Consider the following 19,199-nt stretch of genomic DNA (forward strand, 5'->3'; position numbering starts at 1 on the left):
GATAAATGTCTTTGGAGAAGGAGTACTTTTGTTGATTGTACTCTTGGGTTTTAATGGGGAATCTACGAAATTTGTCGTGGATTCTTTTTCTATGGGAACCTTGATAAAAAATGATTCTTATTTCTAATAAGTGGACAATTATAAAGTAAGAAGAAAAGAGGGGGAGGGAATTATCGAACCACGAAGAAGTCATTGCATGCATTGTGGGTGCAGTGCATCAATGTTTTTGGGCAAAGAGTAATTTTGTTTCATTTTTGTGCATTACTGAGAAACTTACGAAATTTGTCATGGATTCTTTTTCTATGGGAGCCTTGGTAAAAAATAATTCTTATTTTTAACTGTGGACAATTACAGAGTAAAAAGAAAATATGGGGAGGTTAGTAGATAATATACGAGAGTTATCGAGCGACGAAGAAGTCATTGCATATATTGTGGTTGCAGTGCATCTAAATCGCTTTCTAAAAGTTGTATTTTATCGACCATAGCCCACGTTACAATAGAAAAACTTGAAATGGTAGGAAGGGATCTCCTACGCAATTCTATTGATTTTTAGTGGCAGCCAAATAACAATTCGAAATATCACATACCATCCGTTCGAATACATTTCTTCGGTATTGTAAGCTTTAATTTTCTGCTCTTTTACTTTTTTAATAATAATCCTTAATACAATTCGAAACATCACAGAGCATCCATTCGAATATATTTATCCAATACTGAAAGTTTCAATTTTCTGCTACTTTACTTTTTTAATAATAATCCTCAATACAATTCGAAACATCACAGAGCATCCATTTGAATACATTTGTTCAATACTGAAAGTTTCAATTTTCTACTACTCTATTTTTTTAATAATAATCCTTAATATAATTCGAAACATCACAAGCGTATCTATTTGAATACATTTGTCCAATACTGAAAGTTTCAATTTTCTACTACTTTACATTTTTAACAATAATCCTCAATATAATTCGAAACATCACAGAGCACTCATGTGAATACATTTGTCCAATACTGAAAGTTTCAATTTTCTACTACTTTACATTTTTAACAATAACCCTCAATACAATTCAAAACATCAAAGAGTGTCCGATCGACCACATTTGTCCAATCCTGTAAGTTTTAATTTTTTGCTCTCTCACCGTTTTAATAATAATCCTTTATCCACCCACGTCTAGACGCCAAGCGGAAAATACAATGGGGAAAGAGAAACAAAATAATAGAAAGCGAGAGAGAGACGACAATGTTCTCTCTAGCGTGAAGGGTGATATATCGTAACACCTCAAGGTTGTTTCAAGGTCGACCGAATGTTTTCAACCGGAATGCTGTATTTTTGCTGACGCTCTCGAGGCGGTGTTACGATCTGACTTGGAGAGAATTATGCGAATCGGAGTGCGTGCAAGGCGAGATCCGAGATAATGTGGGGGGGCAAGCAACCGTGTGCGTGAGATAGGCGAGGCAATCGAGTTGCACGAATTTGTGAAAATAAATTCGTTTGTTGTTCGCGCGCCCGAGAAAATCTCTCGAACAAATACCGCCTTAACGCTATTATACTCTCACGGTACAATACTGTAATCCTCGAAAACATTGACACGCGATTACCTGTACTACTCGGCTCGATTCGTCTCAAGGTCACGTTATGGCACCTCATCGAATCTATTCTTTTTTTCATCGAACAGGATACGAACGAGTTCCATTAACAACAAAAATGAAGTTGTTCTTGAAACGACCTTCGAGAGACGAAAATAAAAATATTACTTTTATCACATTCGATTCTCCAGCCGATACAACCTATACAGGGTGTTCCTAAATTCGTTTACTCGAACTTCACCCGTTATAGTAACTGTGCGGCACTATTTTATAAATATCGATGAATTTGAAAAATTCGAAGAATCGCTTGCAAAAAAAAAAGAAGATGTATACGTTTAACACTAGATTTACCAACCAGTTAAACTAATAGGTTTGGAATGCTTTTACAAGGAAATTTACTTTAAATTTCATAGTATATTTTCAAAAGACTGATATCAGTTTTGATATTTACATCTGATATTTTTATTTTTCAATACTATAGATGTAATCAATTTCATAAGTTCCTTTTTCCTTGATTTACCTATGACACGTACGAGGAACACCTTAATATACCAGGTTGTTCAATAATTTTTATCGAACGAGTACTACATTGAACAGTACTGTTCAATAAGTTTCATCGAACGAGTACTACATTGAACAGTATTATTCAATAAGTTCTATCGAAAGAGTACTACATTGAACAGTATTGTTCAATAAATTCTATCGAACGAGTACTATATTGAACAGTACTGCTCAATCATTTTTATCGTACGAATACTATATTGAACAGTACTGCTCAGTACGTTTTATCGAACGAGTACTATATTGAACAGTACTGTTCAATAATTTGTATTGAACGAGTATTACATTGAACAGTACTATTCAATAGATTTTATCGAACGAGTATTATATTGAACAGTACTGTTCAATAATTTGTATCGAACGATTACTACATTGAACGGTACTGCTCAATAAGTTCTATCGAACGAGTACTACATTGAACAGTACTGCTCAAAAAGTTCTATCGAACGAGTACTATTCAATACGTTCTATCGAACGATTACTATATTGAACAGTACTGCTCAATAAATTCTATCGAACGAATACTATATTGAACAGTACTGCTCAATCATTTTTATCGTACGAATACTACATTGAACAGTACTGCTCAATAAGTTCTATCGAACGAGTACTACATTGAACAGTACTATTCTATAAGTTCTATCGAACGAGTACTACATTGAACAGTACTATTTAATACGTTCTATCAAACGAGTACTACATTGAACAGTACTGTTCAATAGGTTCTATCGAAAGAGTACTACATTGAACAGTACTGCTCAGTAAGTTTTATCGAGCGAGTATTACATTGAAAAGTACTGTTCAATAAGTTTTATCGAACGAGTACTGTATTGAACAGTACTTTTCAATGTAATACTCGCTCGATAAAACTTACTGAGTAGTACTGTTCAATAAGTTTTATCGAACGAGTACTGTATTGAACAGTACTGCTCAATAAGTTTCATCGAACGACAAAACTAATTGCACAACCAATTACTTAAATCTGTCGCTAGCTCTAGCGTCGATCGACGACGTAAGGCTTCCACGGAACAAGGTAATATCGCCTCGACTCGATCGTATCGTCAAAGATCCACAGGAAACGAGTTACATACTCTACTGTTTACCCGTTAAATTCAAAGTCACCGATTTGACGCGCAATTTTTTGCACGGAAGCACCACCACCATCCTCGGCCGAGAAACAATAGGATTAACGCTACTTAGCCCGATATCGTGCAGGAACCCAAGCTGTAACGCAATACGAATGCCATGGGACAGGAAGTTTGTTACGTTGTTGCGAGCGCAATTTCTCAATTCCTGTCTCGTTAACGAAGAAGGGAGAAGGCAAACAGAATCCTGGAAGCCCCTGGACGCCTGAACCTGTACTTATCTAAACATTACACGTAGACCCCCAGTCGAAGGATCATATTACTTTGCTAGGTAACAAGAGCCTTTCTCCGTGTTGTTTGCATTTTTCCTCACCGACGTTATAACGCTGCCCGCGAAAATTGCCAACTCGCGTCACCGACGTTTCCTGATTTGAATATTAACTTTACGCGATCGAACTACGGAATAATACCATCGATACGAGTACCACGGGGGACCAAAGTTACTTTTCAACGAAATACTCTTTCGATAGAACCTATTGAATAGTACTGTTCAATGTAGTACTCTTTCGATAGAACCTATTGAACAGTACTATTCAATGTAGTACTCGTTCGATAGAACTTATTGAGCAGTACTTTTCAATGTACTACTCGTTCGATAGAACTTATACATACAACGTTACTTTCTCGTTGGAACAATAAATATTCAAATGCGTTTCGATTCCCGGGAAAGTAATACGAAAATCTTATCGAACTTGCACGACGATTTGTGATACACAAGCTTTTTTGATACTATCTGGTAATCCGTTCGTAATATTACAAAGGAGGGAATTATTCAAAGATTCGAAATTTAACGCGCAAGAGTCGTTCGTTTTGTATTACGCGATCAAAAATGGCGCTCTGGAATCGATTTCTCTGTGTTTAATCAGTTAGTGATTTATGGTGTATATCGAGGATCAATTGTAATACTTCGAATCTTGTGTGGATAAATACTTATCTCGCGAATCCGCTTTCTTTTGATTAAAACAAAATTGCTGAGATCTCTCGGTAATCTAACATTTTAAAAATGCAATTGATCTTATAAATATTGTATTGGGTTACGGTGATCGTAGACAGACACCTTAGAAACTGGTCGAGTTTACGGATACGTTAAAAATGTATAACGAAACGTTTTATTCTAATGGACAGTATTTCCTTTCGCGCGATTCGAAGCGTTCATTTTGCAGACCGGATACTCCGCAACCGAAATACCAATAGTATCTAGACCGAGTTTTATAAATACTATATTAACTTGACGTAGAAACATTTTATCCTAATAAATTGTATTTCTTTTCGTGCGATTCGAAGCGTTAATATCATAGATTGAATACTTGGCAACCGAAACACCAATAATCTCTAGACCGAGTTTCATAAATACTATATTAATTTGCCGTAGAAAGACTTTTTAAAAAGTGTCCAAATTTACGGATACGTTGAAAAATAAATAACAAAACGTATTATTCTAATAAATTATATTTCCATTGGTGTGATTCGAAACATTAGTACCACAGACCGAGTATATACCCGTGTACCGAAACACTAATAGTCTCTAGACTAAGTTTTATAAATATTATACTATATTAAGTTCCCGTAGAAACACGTTTTAAAAACCGTTCAAATTTACGGATACGTTGAAAAATAAATAACGAAACGTATTATTCTAATAAATTATATTTCCTTTCGTGCGATTTGAAGCGTTAATTTCCTAAACCGAATACTACGCAACCGAAATACCAGTAGTATCTAGACCGAGTTTTATAAATACTAATATTAAGTTCCCGTAGAAAGACACTTTAAAAACTGTTCAAATTTACGGATACGTTGAAAAATAAATAACAAAACGTATTATTCTAATAAATTATCATTTCATTGGTGTGATTCGAATCGTTAGTATCACAGACCAAGTACATACCCGTATACCGAAACACCAATAGTCTCTAGACCGAATTTTATAAATACTATATTAATTTGCCGTAGAAAGGCACTTTAAAAACCGTTCAAATTCACGGATACGTTGAAAAATAAATAACAAAACGTATTATTCTAATAAATTACATTTCCTTTCGTGCGATTCGAAGCATTAATTTCCTAAACCGAATAGTACACAACCGAAATACCAGTAGTATCTAGACCGAGTTTTATAAATACTAATATTAAGTTTCCGTAGAAAGACACTTTAAAAACTGTTCAAATTTACGGATACGTTGAAAAATAAATAACAAAACGTATTATTCTAATAAATTATCATTTCATTGGTGTGATTCGAATCGTTAGTATCACAGACCAAGTACATACCCGTATACCGAAACACCAATAGTCTCTAGACCGAATTTTATAAATACTATATTAATTTGCCGTAGAAAGGCACTTTAAAAACCGTTCAAATTCACGGATACGTTGAAAAATAAATAACAAAACGTATTATTCTAATAAATTACATTTCCTTTCGTGCGATTCGAAGCATTAATTTCCTAAACCGAATAGTACACAACCGAAATACCAGTAGTATCTAGACCGAGTTTTATAAATACTAATATTAGGTTTCCGTAGAAAGACACTTTAAAAACTGTTCAAATTTACGGATACGTTGAAAATAAATAACAAAACATATAATTTTAATAAATTATCATTCCATTGGTGTGATTCGAATCGTTAGTATCACAGACCAAGTACATACCCGTATACCGAAACACCAATAGTCTCTAGACCGAATTTTATAAATACTATATTAATTTGCCGTAGAAAGGCACTTTAAAAACCGTTCAAATTCACGGATACGTTGAAAAATAAATAACAAAACGTATTATTCTAATAAATTACATTTCCTTTCGTGCGATTCGAAGCATTAATTTCCTAAACCGAATAGTACACAACCGAAATACCAGTAGTATCTAGACCGAGTTTTATAAATACTAATATTAGGTTTCCGTAGAAAGACACTTTAAAAACTGTTCAAATTTACGGATACGTTGAAAATAAATAACAAAACATATAATTTTAATAAATTATCATTCCATTGGTGTGATTCGAATCGTTAGTATCACAGACCAAGTACATACCCGTATACCGAAACACCAATAGTCTCTAGACCGAATTTTATAAATACTATATTAATTTGCCGTAGAAAGGCACTTTAAAAACCGTTCAAATTCACGGATACGTTGAAAAATAAATAACAAAACGTATTATTCTAATAAATTACATTTCCTTTCGTGCGATTCGAAGCATTAATTTCCTAAACCGAATAGTACACAACCGAAATACCAGTAGTATCTAGACCGAGTTTTATAAATACTAATATTAGGTTTCCGTAGAAAGACACTTTAAAAACTGTTCAAATTTACGGATACGTTGAAAATAAATAACAAAACATATAATTTTAATAAATTATCATTCCATTGGTGTGATTCGAAACATTAGTACCACAGACCGAGTATATACCCGTGTACCGAAACACTAATAGTCTCTAGACCAAGTTTTATAAATACTGTATTATGTTCCCGTAGAAAGACGTTTTAAAAACCGTTCAAATTTACGGATACGTTGAAAATATATAACAAAACGTATTATTCTAATAAATTATATTTCCATTAGTGTGATTCGAAACATTAGTATCACAGACCGAGTATATATACCCGTGTACCGAAACACGACTAGTCTCGCGAGCGGTATCCGTCCCACTCGAGTCGCGCGTTCCGAGTCTGGCTCGTTATTTCGACCGAACGAGTTAAACGCGTCGGGACGCGACACCGAGAGATCCAGCCCGGTCGGTCCGTTAAGCGCGAAAATTAACGACGAGAGCCGCTCGCGGCGTTCTTTCCGTCCAAGTTTGGAACAAAGACGACGACGACGACGACGACGACGACGAACCCCGCTCGTTAAGAGCCGCGCGGGGGGCACCGCGCGGCGACTAAGAAATTCCCGCTCGAGGTGACGCGGACCCGGTTAGAGGGGGTAGAGCAGCGAAAATCACCTTTTGTGCCCGAAACCACCGCCGCTCTCGTTCCTCTTGTGGCCACTCTCGGATCGTTTGTGGCCAAAGGCACTGGATATGCTCTCGGCGCGTTTGTGACCGCTCTCCGAGCGTTTGTGGCCGATGAAACCACCGCCGGACTCCGTGCGTTTGTGGGCGAACATGCTCGAGCTCGAGCCGTTCCTCTTGTGCCCGCTGGTGGACGCCATTTTTCCTCCTTGTCCCTGGCTGCCGCCCGCCTTCGCGTCTTCCGCTTCCTCCCTATGAAGATCGTTCAATTACGGCCACACCGGCGACATTTTTGGCTCCGTGCTTCCGTTGCCTGAAAACAAAAGCGGAGTGCAATTTTAGATCGACCGATACACGAGCCCCTTACGAAGCTCTGGGGAGAGGGGGGTCGAGAAACCGAGATTCAGGGCTGTACTTTATAGAACCGAAATTTAGGGCTGTACTTTATGCAACAGAGATTCAGAGCTATGCTTTATAGAATCGAGATTCAGGACTGTACTTTATAGAACCGAGATTTAGGGCTGTACTTTATATAACCGAGATTCAGGGCTGTACTTTATAAAATCGAGATTCAGGGGTGTGCTTTATACAACCGAGATTCAGAGTTGTACTTTATAGAACCGAGACTTAGTGCTGTACTTTATACAACCGAGATTCAGGTCTGTACTTTATAGACCCGAGATTCAGGTCTGTATTTTATAGACCCGAGATTTAGAGCTCTACTTCATAGAACCGAGATTCAGGGCTGTACTTTATAGAACTGAGATTTAGGGCTGTATTTTATACAACCGAGATTCAGGGCTGTGCTTTATTGAACCGAGATTCAGGGCTCTACTTTATACAACCGAGATTCAGAGCTGTACTTTATAGAGCCGAGTCGTGTGTTTGGAGTTTTTTTTTTTCAAATATGTGCTGCTAACGCGTGAGAATGAAAGGAATCCAGTGTTGTCCGGAGAGAATACCAAGTGTTTGGAATAGACGAGCGAGCGGAGTGTGAGAGACGAGAGATCGAGATAGCGTTGTACTGGGAAATTTTCGGCGTACGTGACCGGACGCATCGAGTGAGAGAGATTAAGAATTAGAATGAAAGGGAACGAAGGCGTGTGAGGATAGAAGGTGCGAATGAAGAGCGTTTAGGGCAGTCAGAAGTAGTCATTGGCGGTCAAGAACAGTCGTTGTTGGAAAATCTTTGAAGCGTGTCGCGTCGCGAAAGAACAGCGTGGTCAGCGTGATCAACTTGGAGTCAGCGTGGTCAGCGTGGTCAACTTGGAGTCAGCGTGGTCAGCGTGGAGTCAGCGTGGTCAGCGTGGAGTCAGCGTGGTCAGCGTGGAGTTAGCGTAGAGTCAGCGGAGTCAGTGTGGTCAGCGTGGAGTCAGTGAAGTCAGCGTAGTCAGGGTAGTCAGGGTAGTCAGAGTGGTCAGTGTAGTCAGCATAGTCAAACTAGTTATTAATTGTGCGTTTTGTTAATGTTTTGTTCCTACTACCACATAGTTCGATACAGGTATATCCTAGAACTCTATTCACCCTTATTTTATAACCACCAGCCCTACTTATTAAATAAATTCCTACAAATATAATTATCTTTCTTCTCGATCTCGTCGAGAAACGTAACATTCTTACAAGAGATTCGATCTTTCGTTAACATACTTTTGAAAACCCTTAAAGTGATTGTACGGGGTATGTAACTTCCATTCGACGTTGATACAATTTCTTTTTTTTTAAACAATATACGAAAAACACGGGATCGACGCGAGAAACAAATACAGCGTTAATTACACACGGTGTTACCGTTGAGTTTCTTCTAATCGAGCACACGACATCTTCGAGGCGATTAAGTCGAGATTTCGTGCGGTGAATAAACCGTGCAATTATTTACCGTGTTAACGACCTCGTAAGAAAAGAGTACGGACGCGACGCTCTCCGAAAGATGATTACAATGGAAGTGATATAATTTTTCTACACGCGGCGAGTACACAGCGTTCGATAAGGTAGCAGAATTCCATATACTTTTCCATCGAGTCACCTAGAGCCTAAAAAAAAAAAAGAAAAAAAAAAAATCGAAACCGACAATTTCAATGCAAAAATTGTTCCTCTTAACGACACAGACACACGTACGTAGATATCTCCGAGTAATTGTAGTCGGCGAAACGTCAACGGGGTTAATTAACGAAAGGCTCGCCTCGCGGTTGTAAATACACTGTACGCGGTTATGAACTAATAATCTCGAGGACTCGACCGATCGTTTCTATCGCGTATACCGATCGAACGGATAAAGCCAACGGTCGAGATGTAACGTGGGACCACGGTCCCGATACCTCGATATTTACGTACACGTTCGGTGCGGCCTCGAGCAGAAGTCACGCGGTGCGAGATTCGCTCGTTCCGCGATGGACGATAAAATCTGAACGGGCGCATTGTAAAAAGCTAAATCCGCGTGTCGACCACCGTTTGACGCGATGCTACGACCAATTGACATCTCCTGTGTCCAACAGTTCAACGAACCTGCTTCCGTAAGGTCAGGGCCGTTCAGCAACGCGACTCGGAGCGCGGGCAAGTAGAATAGCTGTCGTCTTCGTTAGGGAGATAGGTGGATAACTGTATCTACTGCTCCGTTGCGACGTCGAGTGTGCTTTTGCCCGTTCCGCGCGATAAGTCCCCGGGAACACCGACGACGTAACGCCAGAAACTGTCGCCCGCTTACGAGAACCGCCGCGCGCGATAAAAACAACGCGCGTGCACAGATGTTGCCGAGTTTTTATCGTTTCTGGGACGTCCCGTGCCCGCGCGGCGCACGTCGCGTTCAATCTGTTACGTTCCGCGACCGATAATCCCGTATATTCAATCACGGTGAAAAGAAAACGTGTAGCCATGTCCCGGTGCGTTTATCGAAACTCGAGCACGAAACACTCGGCGCGTTTGATCGGTTAAACGGGGAGGTGGTCGCCAGCGCCATCTGCGAGCGAAAGGGGGAACTAACGGCGACGAGTTAACTCGTCGTGTAAAGAAATATTCTTTGCGATTTGTATTATTAGAGAACAGAAGGGAACTCGAAGATACGTGTTTGTTATTGTTGTAATTGTATGAATGATTGTAAAATGTAAATTATTTATATATTATTCATTAGCTATTAGGATATAGTTGAATGGAAATTTATTTTATCGTATGATAGAGTTTGGAACGCGACGCGTAATGTTATTTTACGATCGCGGCGAGTTGCGATTTTTTGATAATTTTTTCCGCTCGGCATTGTTCGTATAGGTTATATTAATGTCAGTGACGAGATAACTCGTCGTGTAGGCTGGAGAATCTTTTTCCGATGACGAATTGATTTATTGTGTATGCTGGAGAATCTTTTTCCAATGACGAGTTAACTCGTCGTGTACCCTGGAGAATCAATTTCCAATGACGAGATAACTCGTCGCGTACATTGGAGAATCTTTTTCCAATGACGAATTAACTCGTTGTGCACCCTGCAGAATCTTTTTCCAATGACGAATTAATTCGTCGTGCATGCTAAAAAACAATTTTCCAATGACGAATTAATTCGTCGTGCACACTGGAGAATCATTTTCCAGTGACGAGTCAATTCGTCGTACACACTGGAGAATCATTTTCTAATGACGAGTCAACTCGTCGTGCATGCTGGAAAACCATTTTCCAATGACGAGTAAACTCCTCGTGCACGCTGGAGAATCATTTTCCAATGACGAATTAACGCGTCGTGGATGCTGGAAAACAATTTTCCAATGACGAATTAATTCGTCGTGCACGCTGGAGAATCATTTTCCAATCACGAGTCAATTCGTCGTGCATGCTGGAGGATCATTTTCTAATGACGAGTCAACTCGTCGTGTACGCTGGAGGACCATTTTCCAATGACGAGTTAATTCGTCGTGTACGCTGGAAAACCATTTTCTAATGACGAAATAATTCGTCGTGCATACTGGAGAATCATTTTCCAATGACGAGTAAACTCGTCGTGCACGCTGAAAAACCATCTTCCAATCACGAGTAAACTCGTCGTGCACACTGCAGAATTATTTTCCAATCACGAGTGAACTCGCCGCCACCGATTAAAGAGTTCATCGTTACTTGCACAGAGTGTATCGTCGTACAGGTCCAGCTGTGGATCGAGAAGACGGAACAATGAAAAAAAAAAAAGGTTGGTGTTAACGTTCCGTTTGACCTTGGTCTCGCGTTACGGCTATTTTTGTGCTCCAGTAATGCGCAGTTGTTTACGTTTATTATTCCCGACCGCTCGAAATGGAATTCAATTACCGAATGTAACCGAGTTCGAATAATTCGATTTATAGACACCGATTGGTCAACAAGAGTCGTGCGACACCAAGGATTATCGAGCGCAAACAAAAGTACAAAAACGTACCAGTAACTTGGGAACAAAGTCGAACAGTTCTACGTAGACGTTTATCTGAATATTTTTTCATCGTTCATGTGTCCCCGATTCCCTCGACACTGATAACACGAATTCGTTTCGCGTTGACTATTCAACGGATTCGAAAGTTCGTTTCTCTCGTAGACGTCAACCCGGGCGACAGGGACTTCGCGAGCGTATTTTGCACTTCTGGACCAATAGGAAGGACTTAACGGGTTGTCTCGCGACTTTTCTAATGGCCGCGTGTGTCCGAGTCAGCTATTTAACTGCTCGAGTGCCCGGGACGGATGAAAAACGTCCGCTGGTGTTCGTTCGTTCATTCATTCGGTGCTCAATGGAGCAGTGACAAGGATATTCTTCGAACGTATGGAACGAAAAATCGAATTTTATTTTCGTTGAATAATATAACTGAGCCTCGTCATTGTTCGTGGGAATCTCGATTGTATCTTTCTTTTATACTCCGATGATTATACTTTCTTTCGGTTCACTGTGGGGATCATCGACTGGGGTTGAATCGAGAAGCATGAGTTTCTCGATAATAATCTGTCGCACGGTTTCGTGGACAAATGTGAACCGGTCGAACGTTTTATCCATTGTTTATCAATGTTTCGTAGTTATTTCAGAGGAAATAAAAATCTGTATGATTTCTAAGGGGTGATTTCACCCCCTGGATTCGTATTATGGCGCCAATGGAAAGCGAACTTGCGTGTTCCGTGATTTTCTGAACTTCCTTCGTCGAGGACGTTCCCCTCTCGACGAATCTCGAGGTCAGCGAAATCGATGAGGTCGTTAACATGATAAATAACCACGACTTTCGTAAATAAGCTCTCCGTAAACAAGGTGACGATCGTAACAGATCTTTCGTAGGTCGATAAAACTATCGGTGTTCTTTGTAAATTTTTTTTTTTTCAAGGTGGTAATTAAATTGAAATGAAATGAAATATTGGGGCACCTATGTTCAATTTGAAGTTTATCAGTGTCTTCAATTTCGGAAGGATACTTTCAAGTTTTTTTCTTTTGCTAACTTGTCATCTTTCGTATTTTTGTCGGCAAGAGAATCGGTATTCTTTGTAATTTTGTTCTCTTACAAAATGATAATTAAATCGAAACGAAATACTAGGGCACCCAAGTTCAATTCGAAGTCCCTTAACATTGTCTCCAATTTCAGAAGAATCTTTCCTAGAATTCAATGGTCGAGAAAATGCAAAAAAGAATCGTCTACTTTTTTTTTCTCAACTTTCTCTTTCTCATATTTTTATCAACAAAGCAATCGGTATTCCTCATAAATTTTTCTCTCTTACAAAATGATAATGCAACAAAAAATTGGGGCACACAGGTTCACTCAAAGTCCTTTAAAATTGCTTCCAATTTCACAAAAATCCTTTCAAGATTTCCATGGTCGATTATTTCTTTTCTTACCAATTTATCATCTTTTGTATTTTTGTCAACAAAGTAATCGGTATTCCTCCTAAATTTTTCTCTCTTACAAAATAATAAACAAAAAATTGGAATACGCAGGTTCACTCAAAGTCCTCTAAAATTGCCTCCAATTCCACAAGAATCTTTCCAAGCCATCGATGGTCCAGAAAATGAAAAAAAATCGTCTACTCTTTTTTTTTGTCAACTTTCCCTCTCTCGTATTTTTATCAACAAAGCAATCGGTATTCTTCATAAATTTTTCTCTCTTACAAAATGATAATGCAACAAAAAATTGGGGCACACAGGTTCCTTCAAAGTCCTCTTCTAAAATTACCTCCAATTCCACAAGAATCCTTCCAAGCCATCGATGGTCCAGAAAATGCAAAAAAAAATCGTCTACTCTTTTTTTTGTCCACTTTTCCTCTCTCGTATTTTTATCAACAAAGCAATCGGTATTCTTCATAAATTTTTCTCTCCTACAAAATAATAATGCAACAAAAAATTGGGGCACACAGGTTCCCTCAAAGTCCTCTTCTAAAATTCCCTCCAATTCCACAAGAATCCTTCCAACCCTTCCACAATCGACAAAATACAAAAAAAAAAAACAATCAACAGTTTATTTTCCCTAGCAACTTGCCAAATTGACCCCTTAAGTCTCGTATCGGGACCCATATAGTACAGCAATCTTTATCGCGTTTCGTGTAATTACGCGAAGATTCGCGGTCCGAGGCGACTCGAGCGAGGAAGGAACGCTTACGCCGCGACGATATTAAAAATAGATCGCGGAGGATACGTGTCAGGCAAATCAGGGTCGGTTAACGAGAAAACGACCGGCCAAAATGATCGCGCCTCGTGGCACGGAAGTTGGCCGCGTTGGAGCCGCTAGCCCGGAACTTTAATTGGCGTCGAATTAATTAATGCGCCGTCGTCTCGATCCGCGCTGCGAATCGCTCGCCTCGACAACGTGGAATCGTCCCGCGCGTTTACGTAACGCGTTTAATTGCGCAACCACACGTACGAAAGTTTCGTTGGCCCGTTAGCCTTGCTACGAGAAAGATTTCGTCCACGATCGAGAGACCTAGGCTCTCTCTCTATCTCTCTCTCTCTTTTTCTTTCAAGCTCGCGCAACAATCGAGAAACAATCGTGAGTTGAATCCACGCGAAGCGGTGGGCCCACAATTGCAAAATTCACCGGTCGTTGTAACGCGTTCACGCTTTTGCAGTTTCGCTCGAATGTAGGATAAGGCAGGGTCACTTCGATCTAACATCCCCCCGTTCCTATGCTTGTACGTGAAATTAACAGCGACGTCGCAATCCTCCCCACCCGAAAAAAGCCCGGCTCGATTATGCGGCGAACGAGACTTCGTTGAATATTTTCTTTTCCTTCGTTAACCCTCCAAGGACGAACGTCGGTCACGGGGTGAAGTGTTTCGAGGGTTTTTCCGGACTTTTGGAATTATTAATTGTAGTAACGTGGAAGGTGTTATACTTGTGTTAAAAAATAAGAAATATACTATTGCGTGGACGAACGTGGATTATGGTGTGACGTATTTCGAGGGTTTTTCCGAACTTTTGGAATTATTAATTATAGTTCCGTGGAAGGTGTTATACTTGTGTTAAAATAGACGTGGAAGATGTTATACTTGTGTTAAAATAGACGTGGAAGATGTTATACTTGTGTTAAAATAGACGTGGAAGATGTTATACTTGTGTTAAAATTGACGTGGAAGGTGTTATACTTGTGTTAAAAAATAAGAAATATACTATTGCGTGGACAAACGTGGGTCACAGGGTGAAGTATTTCGAGAGTTTTTTCGAACGTTTGCAATTATCAATTATAATTTCGTGAAAGATGTTATACTTGTGTTAAAATAGAAATGGAAGGTGTTATACTTGTATTAAAAAATAAAAAATATACTATTGTGTGAATGAACGTGGATCACAGGGTGAAGTATTTCTAGAGTTTTTTCGAACGTTTGGAATTATCAATTATAATTTCGTGAAAGATGTTATACTTGTGTTAAAATAGAAATGGAAGGTGTTATACTTGTGTTGAAAAATAAGAAATACACTCTTGCGTGGAAAGAGTGTCAACGACATATTTGTAACGTTGTATCAGTGGAAATACAATATTGTGTAGAAATTGTGCAGAAAATTAATAAATATTGTTTATCTTTTAAATACACTGGTTTCTCTTCTCTGTATAATAAATCTATTTTGTTGCGATAATTTATAAATTTTGTATAAGAAACTTGTATATTTTCTTTGTAATAAATCTGTCCTCAGAGGATTAAAGAAGACAGAGAGAAATCACGTAACTAAGGAACCAAACAAAATTAGAAATACTTAAGAATGTTTACGTTTGTAGAGATTTTTTAAACATTTTTTTCGATTTCAATATTTTTCTTCCCTATAGGTTGGAATATGAAAATAGTATCTGTTACATAATTCATATAATAGCTCGTGAAATGTAATCCTTGATGCAGTGATAATATATTATACAAGGTGTTACCGAACTGATGATGCTAGTCGCTAAGGGGTTAGTTTGTATAGAACTCTACGTGAAAAAATAAGTCCATAACGTAGAATGATATCTTTCGAGAGCTTCACTTTCGAATAAATCGATGACAGATCCCCAGATGCGAACACTCGACTGTATTACAGGCCAGTAAACGGATTTTTGAACAACAAATATCGCAACTGGATCGCCCGAGTAGGTAAAGTAACGTGGCTACTCGTCGAACTCTCGAGTCTACGCCAATGGATTTTTACTTACGGAGCCATATCGAGTCCCCTGTTTACGACGAGGAGATTACGAGCAGAGAACACCTCGAACGGAAAATATCGTTTACATTCGAACGTTTAAAAATAGAAAATACTCTGGAAAAAATTCACAAAAGTGTAATATACAAAGTACAATTACTAAAATTGAAAAAAAAGAAAAGAAAGAAGAATAGGAGACATTTCCAACCAGTTTGAAACCAATGTGAAAAAATCACCGTCTACAAGTAATTTTAATTTACTGTCCCCGTTCCCTTGGTATGTAAAGCAAGAAATTGGAACAGCGATTCGAACAGCACAGTGATATCCTTTGGATGTAGGCGTAAGTGAGGTCATATGCAAGCGTACGCGCAGCTCCATGAATATTTACCATCTATTTATTCAAAAATGAAACTTCCTACGAAAAAATGTCACTCTTCGTTTTCGACTCAGTTTTTCGCGTAAAATTCCCTACCTTTGACGAGTGTAGCACCGGTTCGTTAACAACCTTGTACACGCCATAAAATAGTACACCGACAACTCGAAACTTTATTTTCCGGAATTTACACTTCCACTTGGGAAACGGTGACCCTAAAGGAAACTTTTTTACTTCGAAAGCGCAGTTAAATGTTTATTCGACGAGTTTGCAAAGGTTGAAATTCCTTTCGGCTGGATTATTGTAATTTTTATACCACGGTTCCGGTCACCCTTGGGACGAAACACTTCCGGTGGTTGTACCACGAATCGCACCGATGTGATCGTCGATCGGTTCACGCTTACGTAATCGTCGCGGTGTATCGTTAGGAGTCTTCTCACGCTCGTGGACACTCTTTCCCCGAGTCGCGTTTTTTATTTCGCATTATCGATCAAGCGCCACGACCTTGATTTCGTACCGATGAAAAATTGAAGGAGGTATGCCGCGCAGTATAGCCGCCTAACGAATTCAAAGTCAGGGATACGTCGTAACGATCGCCTATGCTTATAGAAAGAGCGCTTCGTTTGCCCGCGATAAATAAACTGCATCAGCTGTCGATGATTTTATTTACTTCCGGTGAAACCTAGCCTTAAGGGGTTACACTTCACGAAGCTTTGTAAATTTTATTTTCTTTTTTTTTCAACCGCGCTCTCGATCGAAATTAATTTTGCCTAGCGCGAAAGAAACGTACAACGAGCTTCGAAATGAAATTTTTCGGGAGTGCTGGGCTCGTTGGGAAACAAAATGGCGCTGATTCTACACTCGCGCCTGGCAAAATTGGGAATCGATTTTTCGTCCGTGCAAACGTTGCACATGTTGCGAAATAAAAAGGTTCCTCTTTGCAGAATTAAGTGCATAGAAATAATTCGAGTACTTCTAAATAAAAGAATCGATTTTTGGTCGATGTTGCACATGTTACAAAATAAGAAGATTTCTCCTTGTAGAATTAGGTGCATAAAAATAATTCGAGTACTTGTAAATAAGAAAATCGATTTTTGGTCGACGTTGCACATGTTACGAAATAAGAAGATTCCTTTCTGTAGAATTAAGTGCATAAAAATAATTGTAGTACTTCTAAATAAAAGAATCGATTTTTGGTCGACGTTGCACATGTTACGAAATAAGAAGATTCCTCTTTGTAGTATTAAGTACACATCAAAATAATTGAAGTACTTTCGAATGAAATACTGCTCGACATTTTTAAGTATCTTCCACACTCTCGCGTGACAAAATTAGGAATCGATTTTTGGTCAATGCAAACGTTGCACATGTTACATAAATAAGAAGATTCCTCCTCGTAGTATTAAGTACGCATAAAAATAATGGTAGTACTTCCGAATGAAATACTGCTCGACATTTTTAAGAATCCTCTACACCGGCGCGTGACAAAATTAAGAATCGATTTTTGCACGACACTGAGCGTTGCACATCTTAAGTTTTACGTTCGCGCGTTATTAAAAATTTCCCACACGTTCGCCGTCCATGGCGAAGCAGAAAGCTTCTCGAAGCACGGGGGAGGGGGGAGGGCGGTGATAAAAAATTTCTCGTCCCCTTTTTCGCAAGAATTCCCAAAGTCGAGTCGACGTTCGCGATCAATGGCGGTCGTTTTATCAGGAACGAATTAGTACGTAACGAGTAACGAGGTTCGTGTCGGGCAATAGACTTACGAAGTCGCGAGCAAGATCAAAACCGCCGTTAATTTCGAACGGACTCACGTCGAGGAGAAACACCTCACGTGACGCGGCGATTACGCGGCTTTATCGGCCGCGAGTTTCATAACCGCGCGTTTTTCGCCGCGATTTAATAACCGGTCTCTACGGGCACAAGCGGAAGTTACCGAACGATGTTGTTTCGTCAAAATCTCGGATATATCTGATCTTGAATGCTTTCGCACGTTGGGAATAACTTGGAACGAACAACGTACAGGTCATTCGAACTCGAATGGTTTCGATTTTCGGCCCGCCATTCGACGATTCTTCGAGATACTCGCGGGACGACATTACGGCCGCCATCTTGGTACCGTTCTACGCGCGATATTATTCCGATTACGATCCTATTGGACGAAATTTGCTACGTGTAAGTTTCTTGGGAGAAAATTTTCGTTATTTTCGTTAATTTCGTTCGATGAAGTAGCAAATAACAAATTAAACATTGTTACTCGAGATACGTTGCAAAATTTGTATTGAATCTCTGGAGATTTTCAAATAAATAATTTAATCCCCACGTTGGTCGCCATTTAACGATTCTTCGAGAAACTCGCGGGACGCCATTACGGCCGCCATCTTGATACCGTTCTACGCGCGATATTATTCCGATTAAAATCCTATTGGACGAAACTAGCTCCGTGAAAGTTTCTTGAGAGAAAATTTTCGTTATTTTCGTTAATTTCATTCGATGAAGTAGCAAATAACAAAGTAAACATTGTTACTCGAGATACGTTGCAAAATTTGTATTGAATCTCTGGAGATTTTCAAATAAATAATTTAATCCCCACGTTGGTCGCCATTTAACGATTCTTCGAGAAACTCGCGGGACGCCATTACGGCCGCCATCTTGATACCGTTCTACGCGCGATATTATTCCGATTAAAATCCTATTGGACGAAACTAGCTCCGTGAAAGTTTCTTGAGAGAAAATTTTCGTTATTTTCGTTAATTTCATTCGATGAAGTAGCAAATAACAAAGTAAACATTGTTACTCGAGATACGTTGCAAAAGTTGGATTGGATCTCTGGAGATTTTCAAATAAATAATTTAATCCGCACATTGGCCGCCATTTAACGATTCTTCGAGAAACTCGCGGGACGCCATTACGGCCGCCATCTTGGTACCGTTCTACGCGCGATATTATTCCGATTAAAATCCTATTGGACGAAACTAGCTCCGTGAAAGTTTCTTGGGA

General features: G+C 39.2%; 1 protein-coding gene across 2 annotated transcripts in view; it reads right to left on the reverse strand.

Annotated features, from left to right (window-relative positions):
* LOC143154838 (solute carrier organic anion transporter family member 5A1-like) overlaps positions 1 to 19,199 on the reverse strand; it is an 84,731-nt gene that overhangs the window by 12,120 nt on the left and 53,412 nt on the right. For both annotated transcript variants that reach the window (XM_076326859.1, XM_076326850.1), the window contains exon 2: positions 7,243 to 7,564. In XM_076326859.1, coding sequence (XP_076182974.1) covers positions 7,243 to 7,451 — 209 coding nt within the window. In that variant the 5' untranslated portion in view covers positions 7,452 to 7,564. The remainder of the gene's footprint in view (positions 1 to 7,242; positions 7,565 to 19,199) is intronic.

Source organism: Ptiloglossa arizonensis, chromosome 1 (assembly GCF_051014685.1).
Source record: "Ptiloglossa arizonensis isolate GNS036 chromosome 1, iyPtiAriz1_principal, whole genome shotgun sequence".
NCBI classification, from domain to species: domain Eukaryota; kingdom Metazoa; phylum Arthropoda; class Insecta; order Hymenoptera; family Colletidae; genus Ptiloglossa; species Ptiloglossa arizonensis.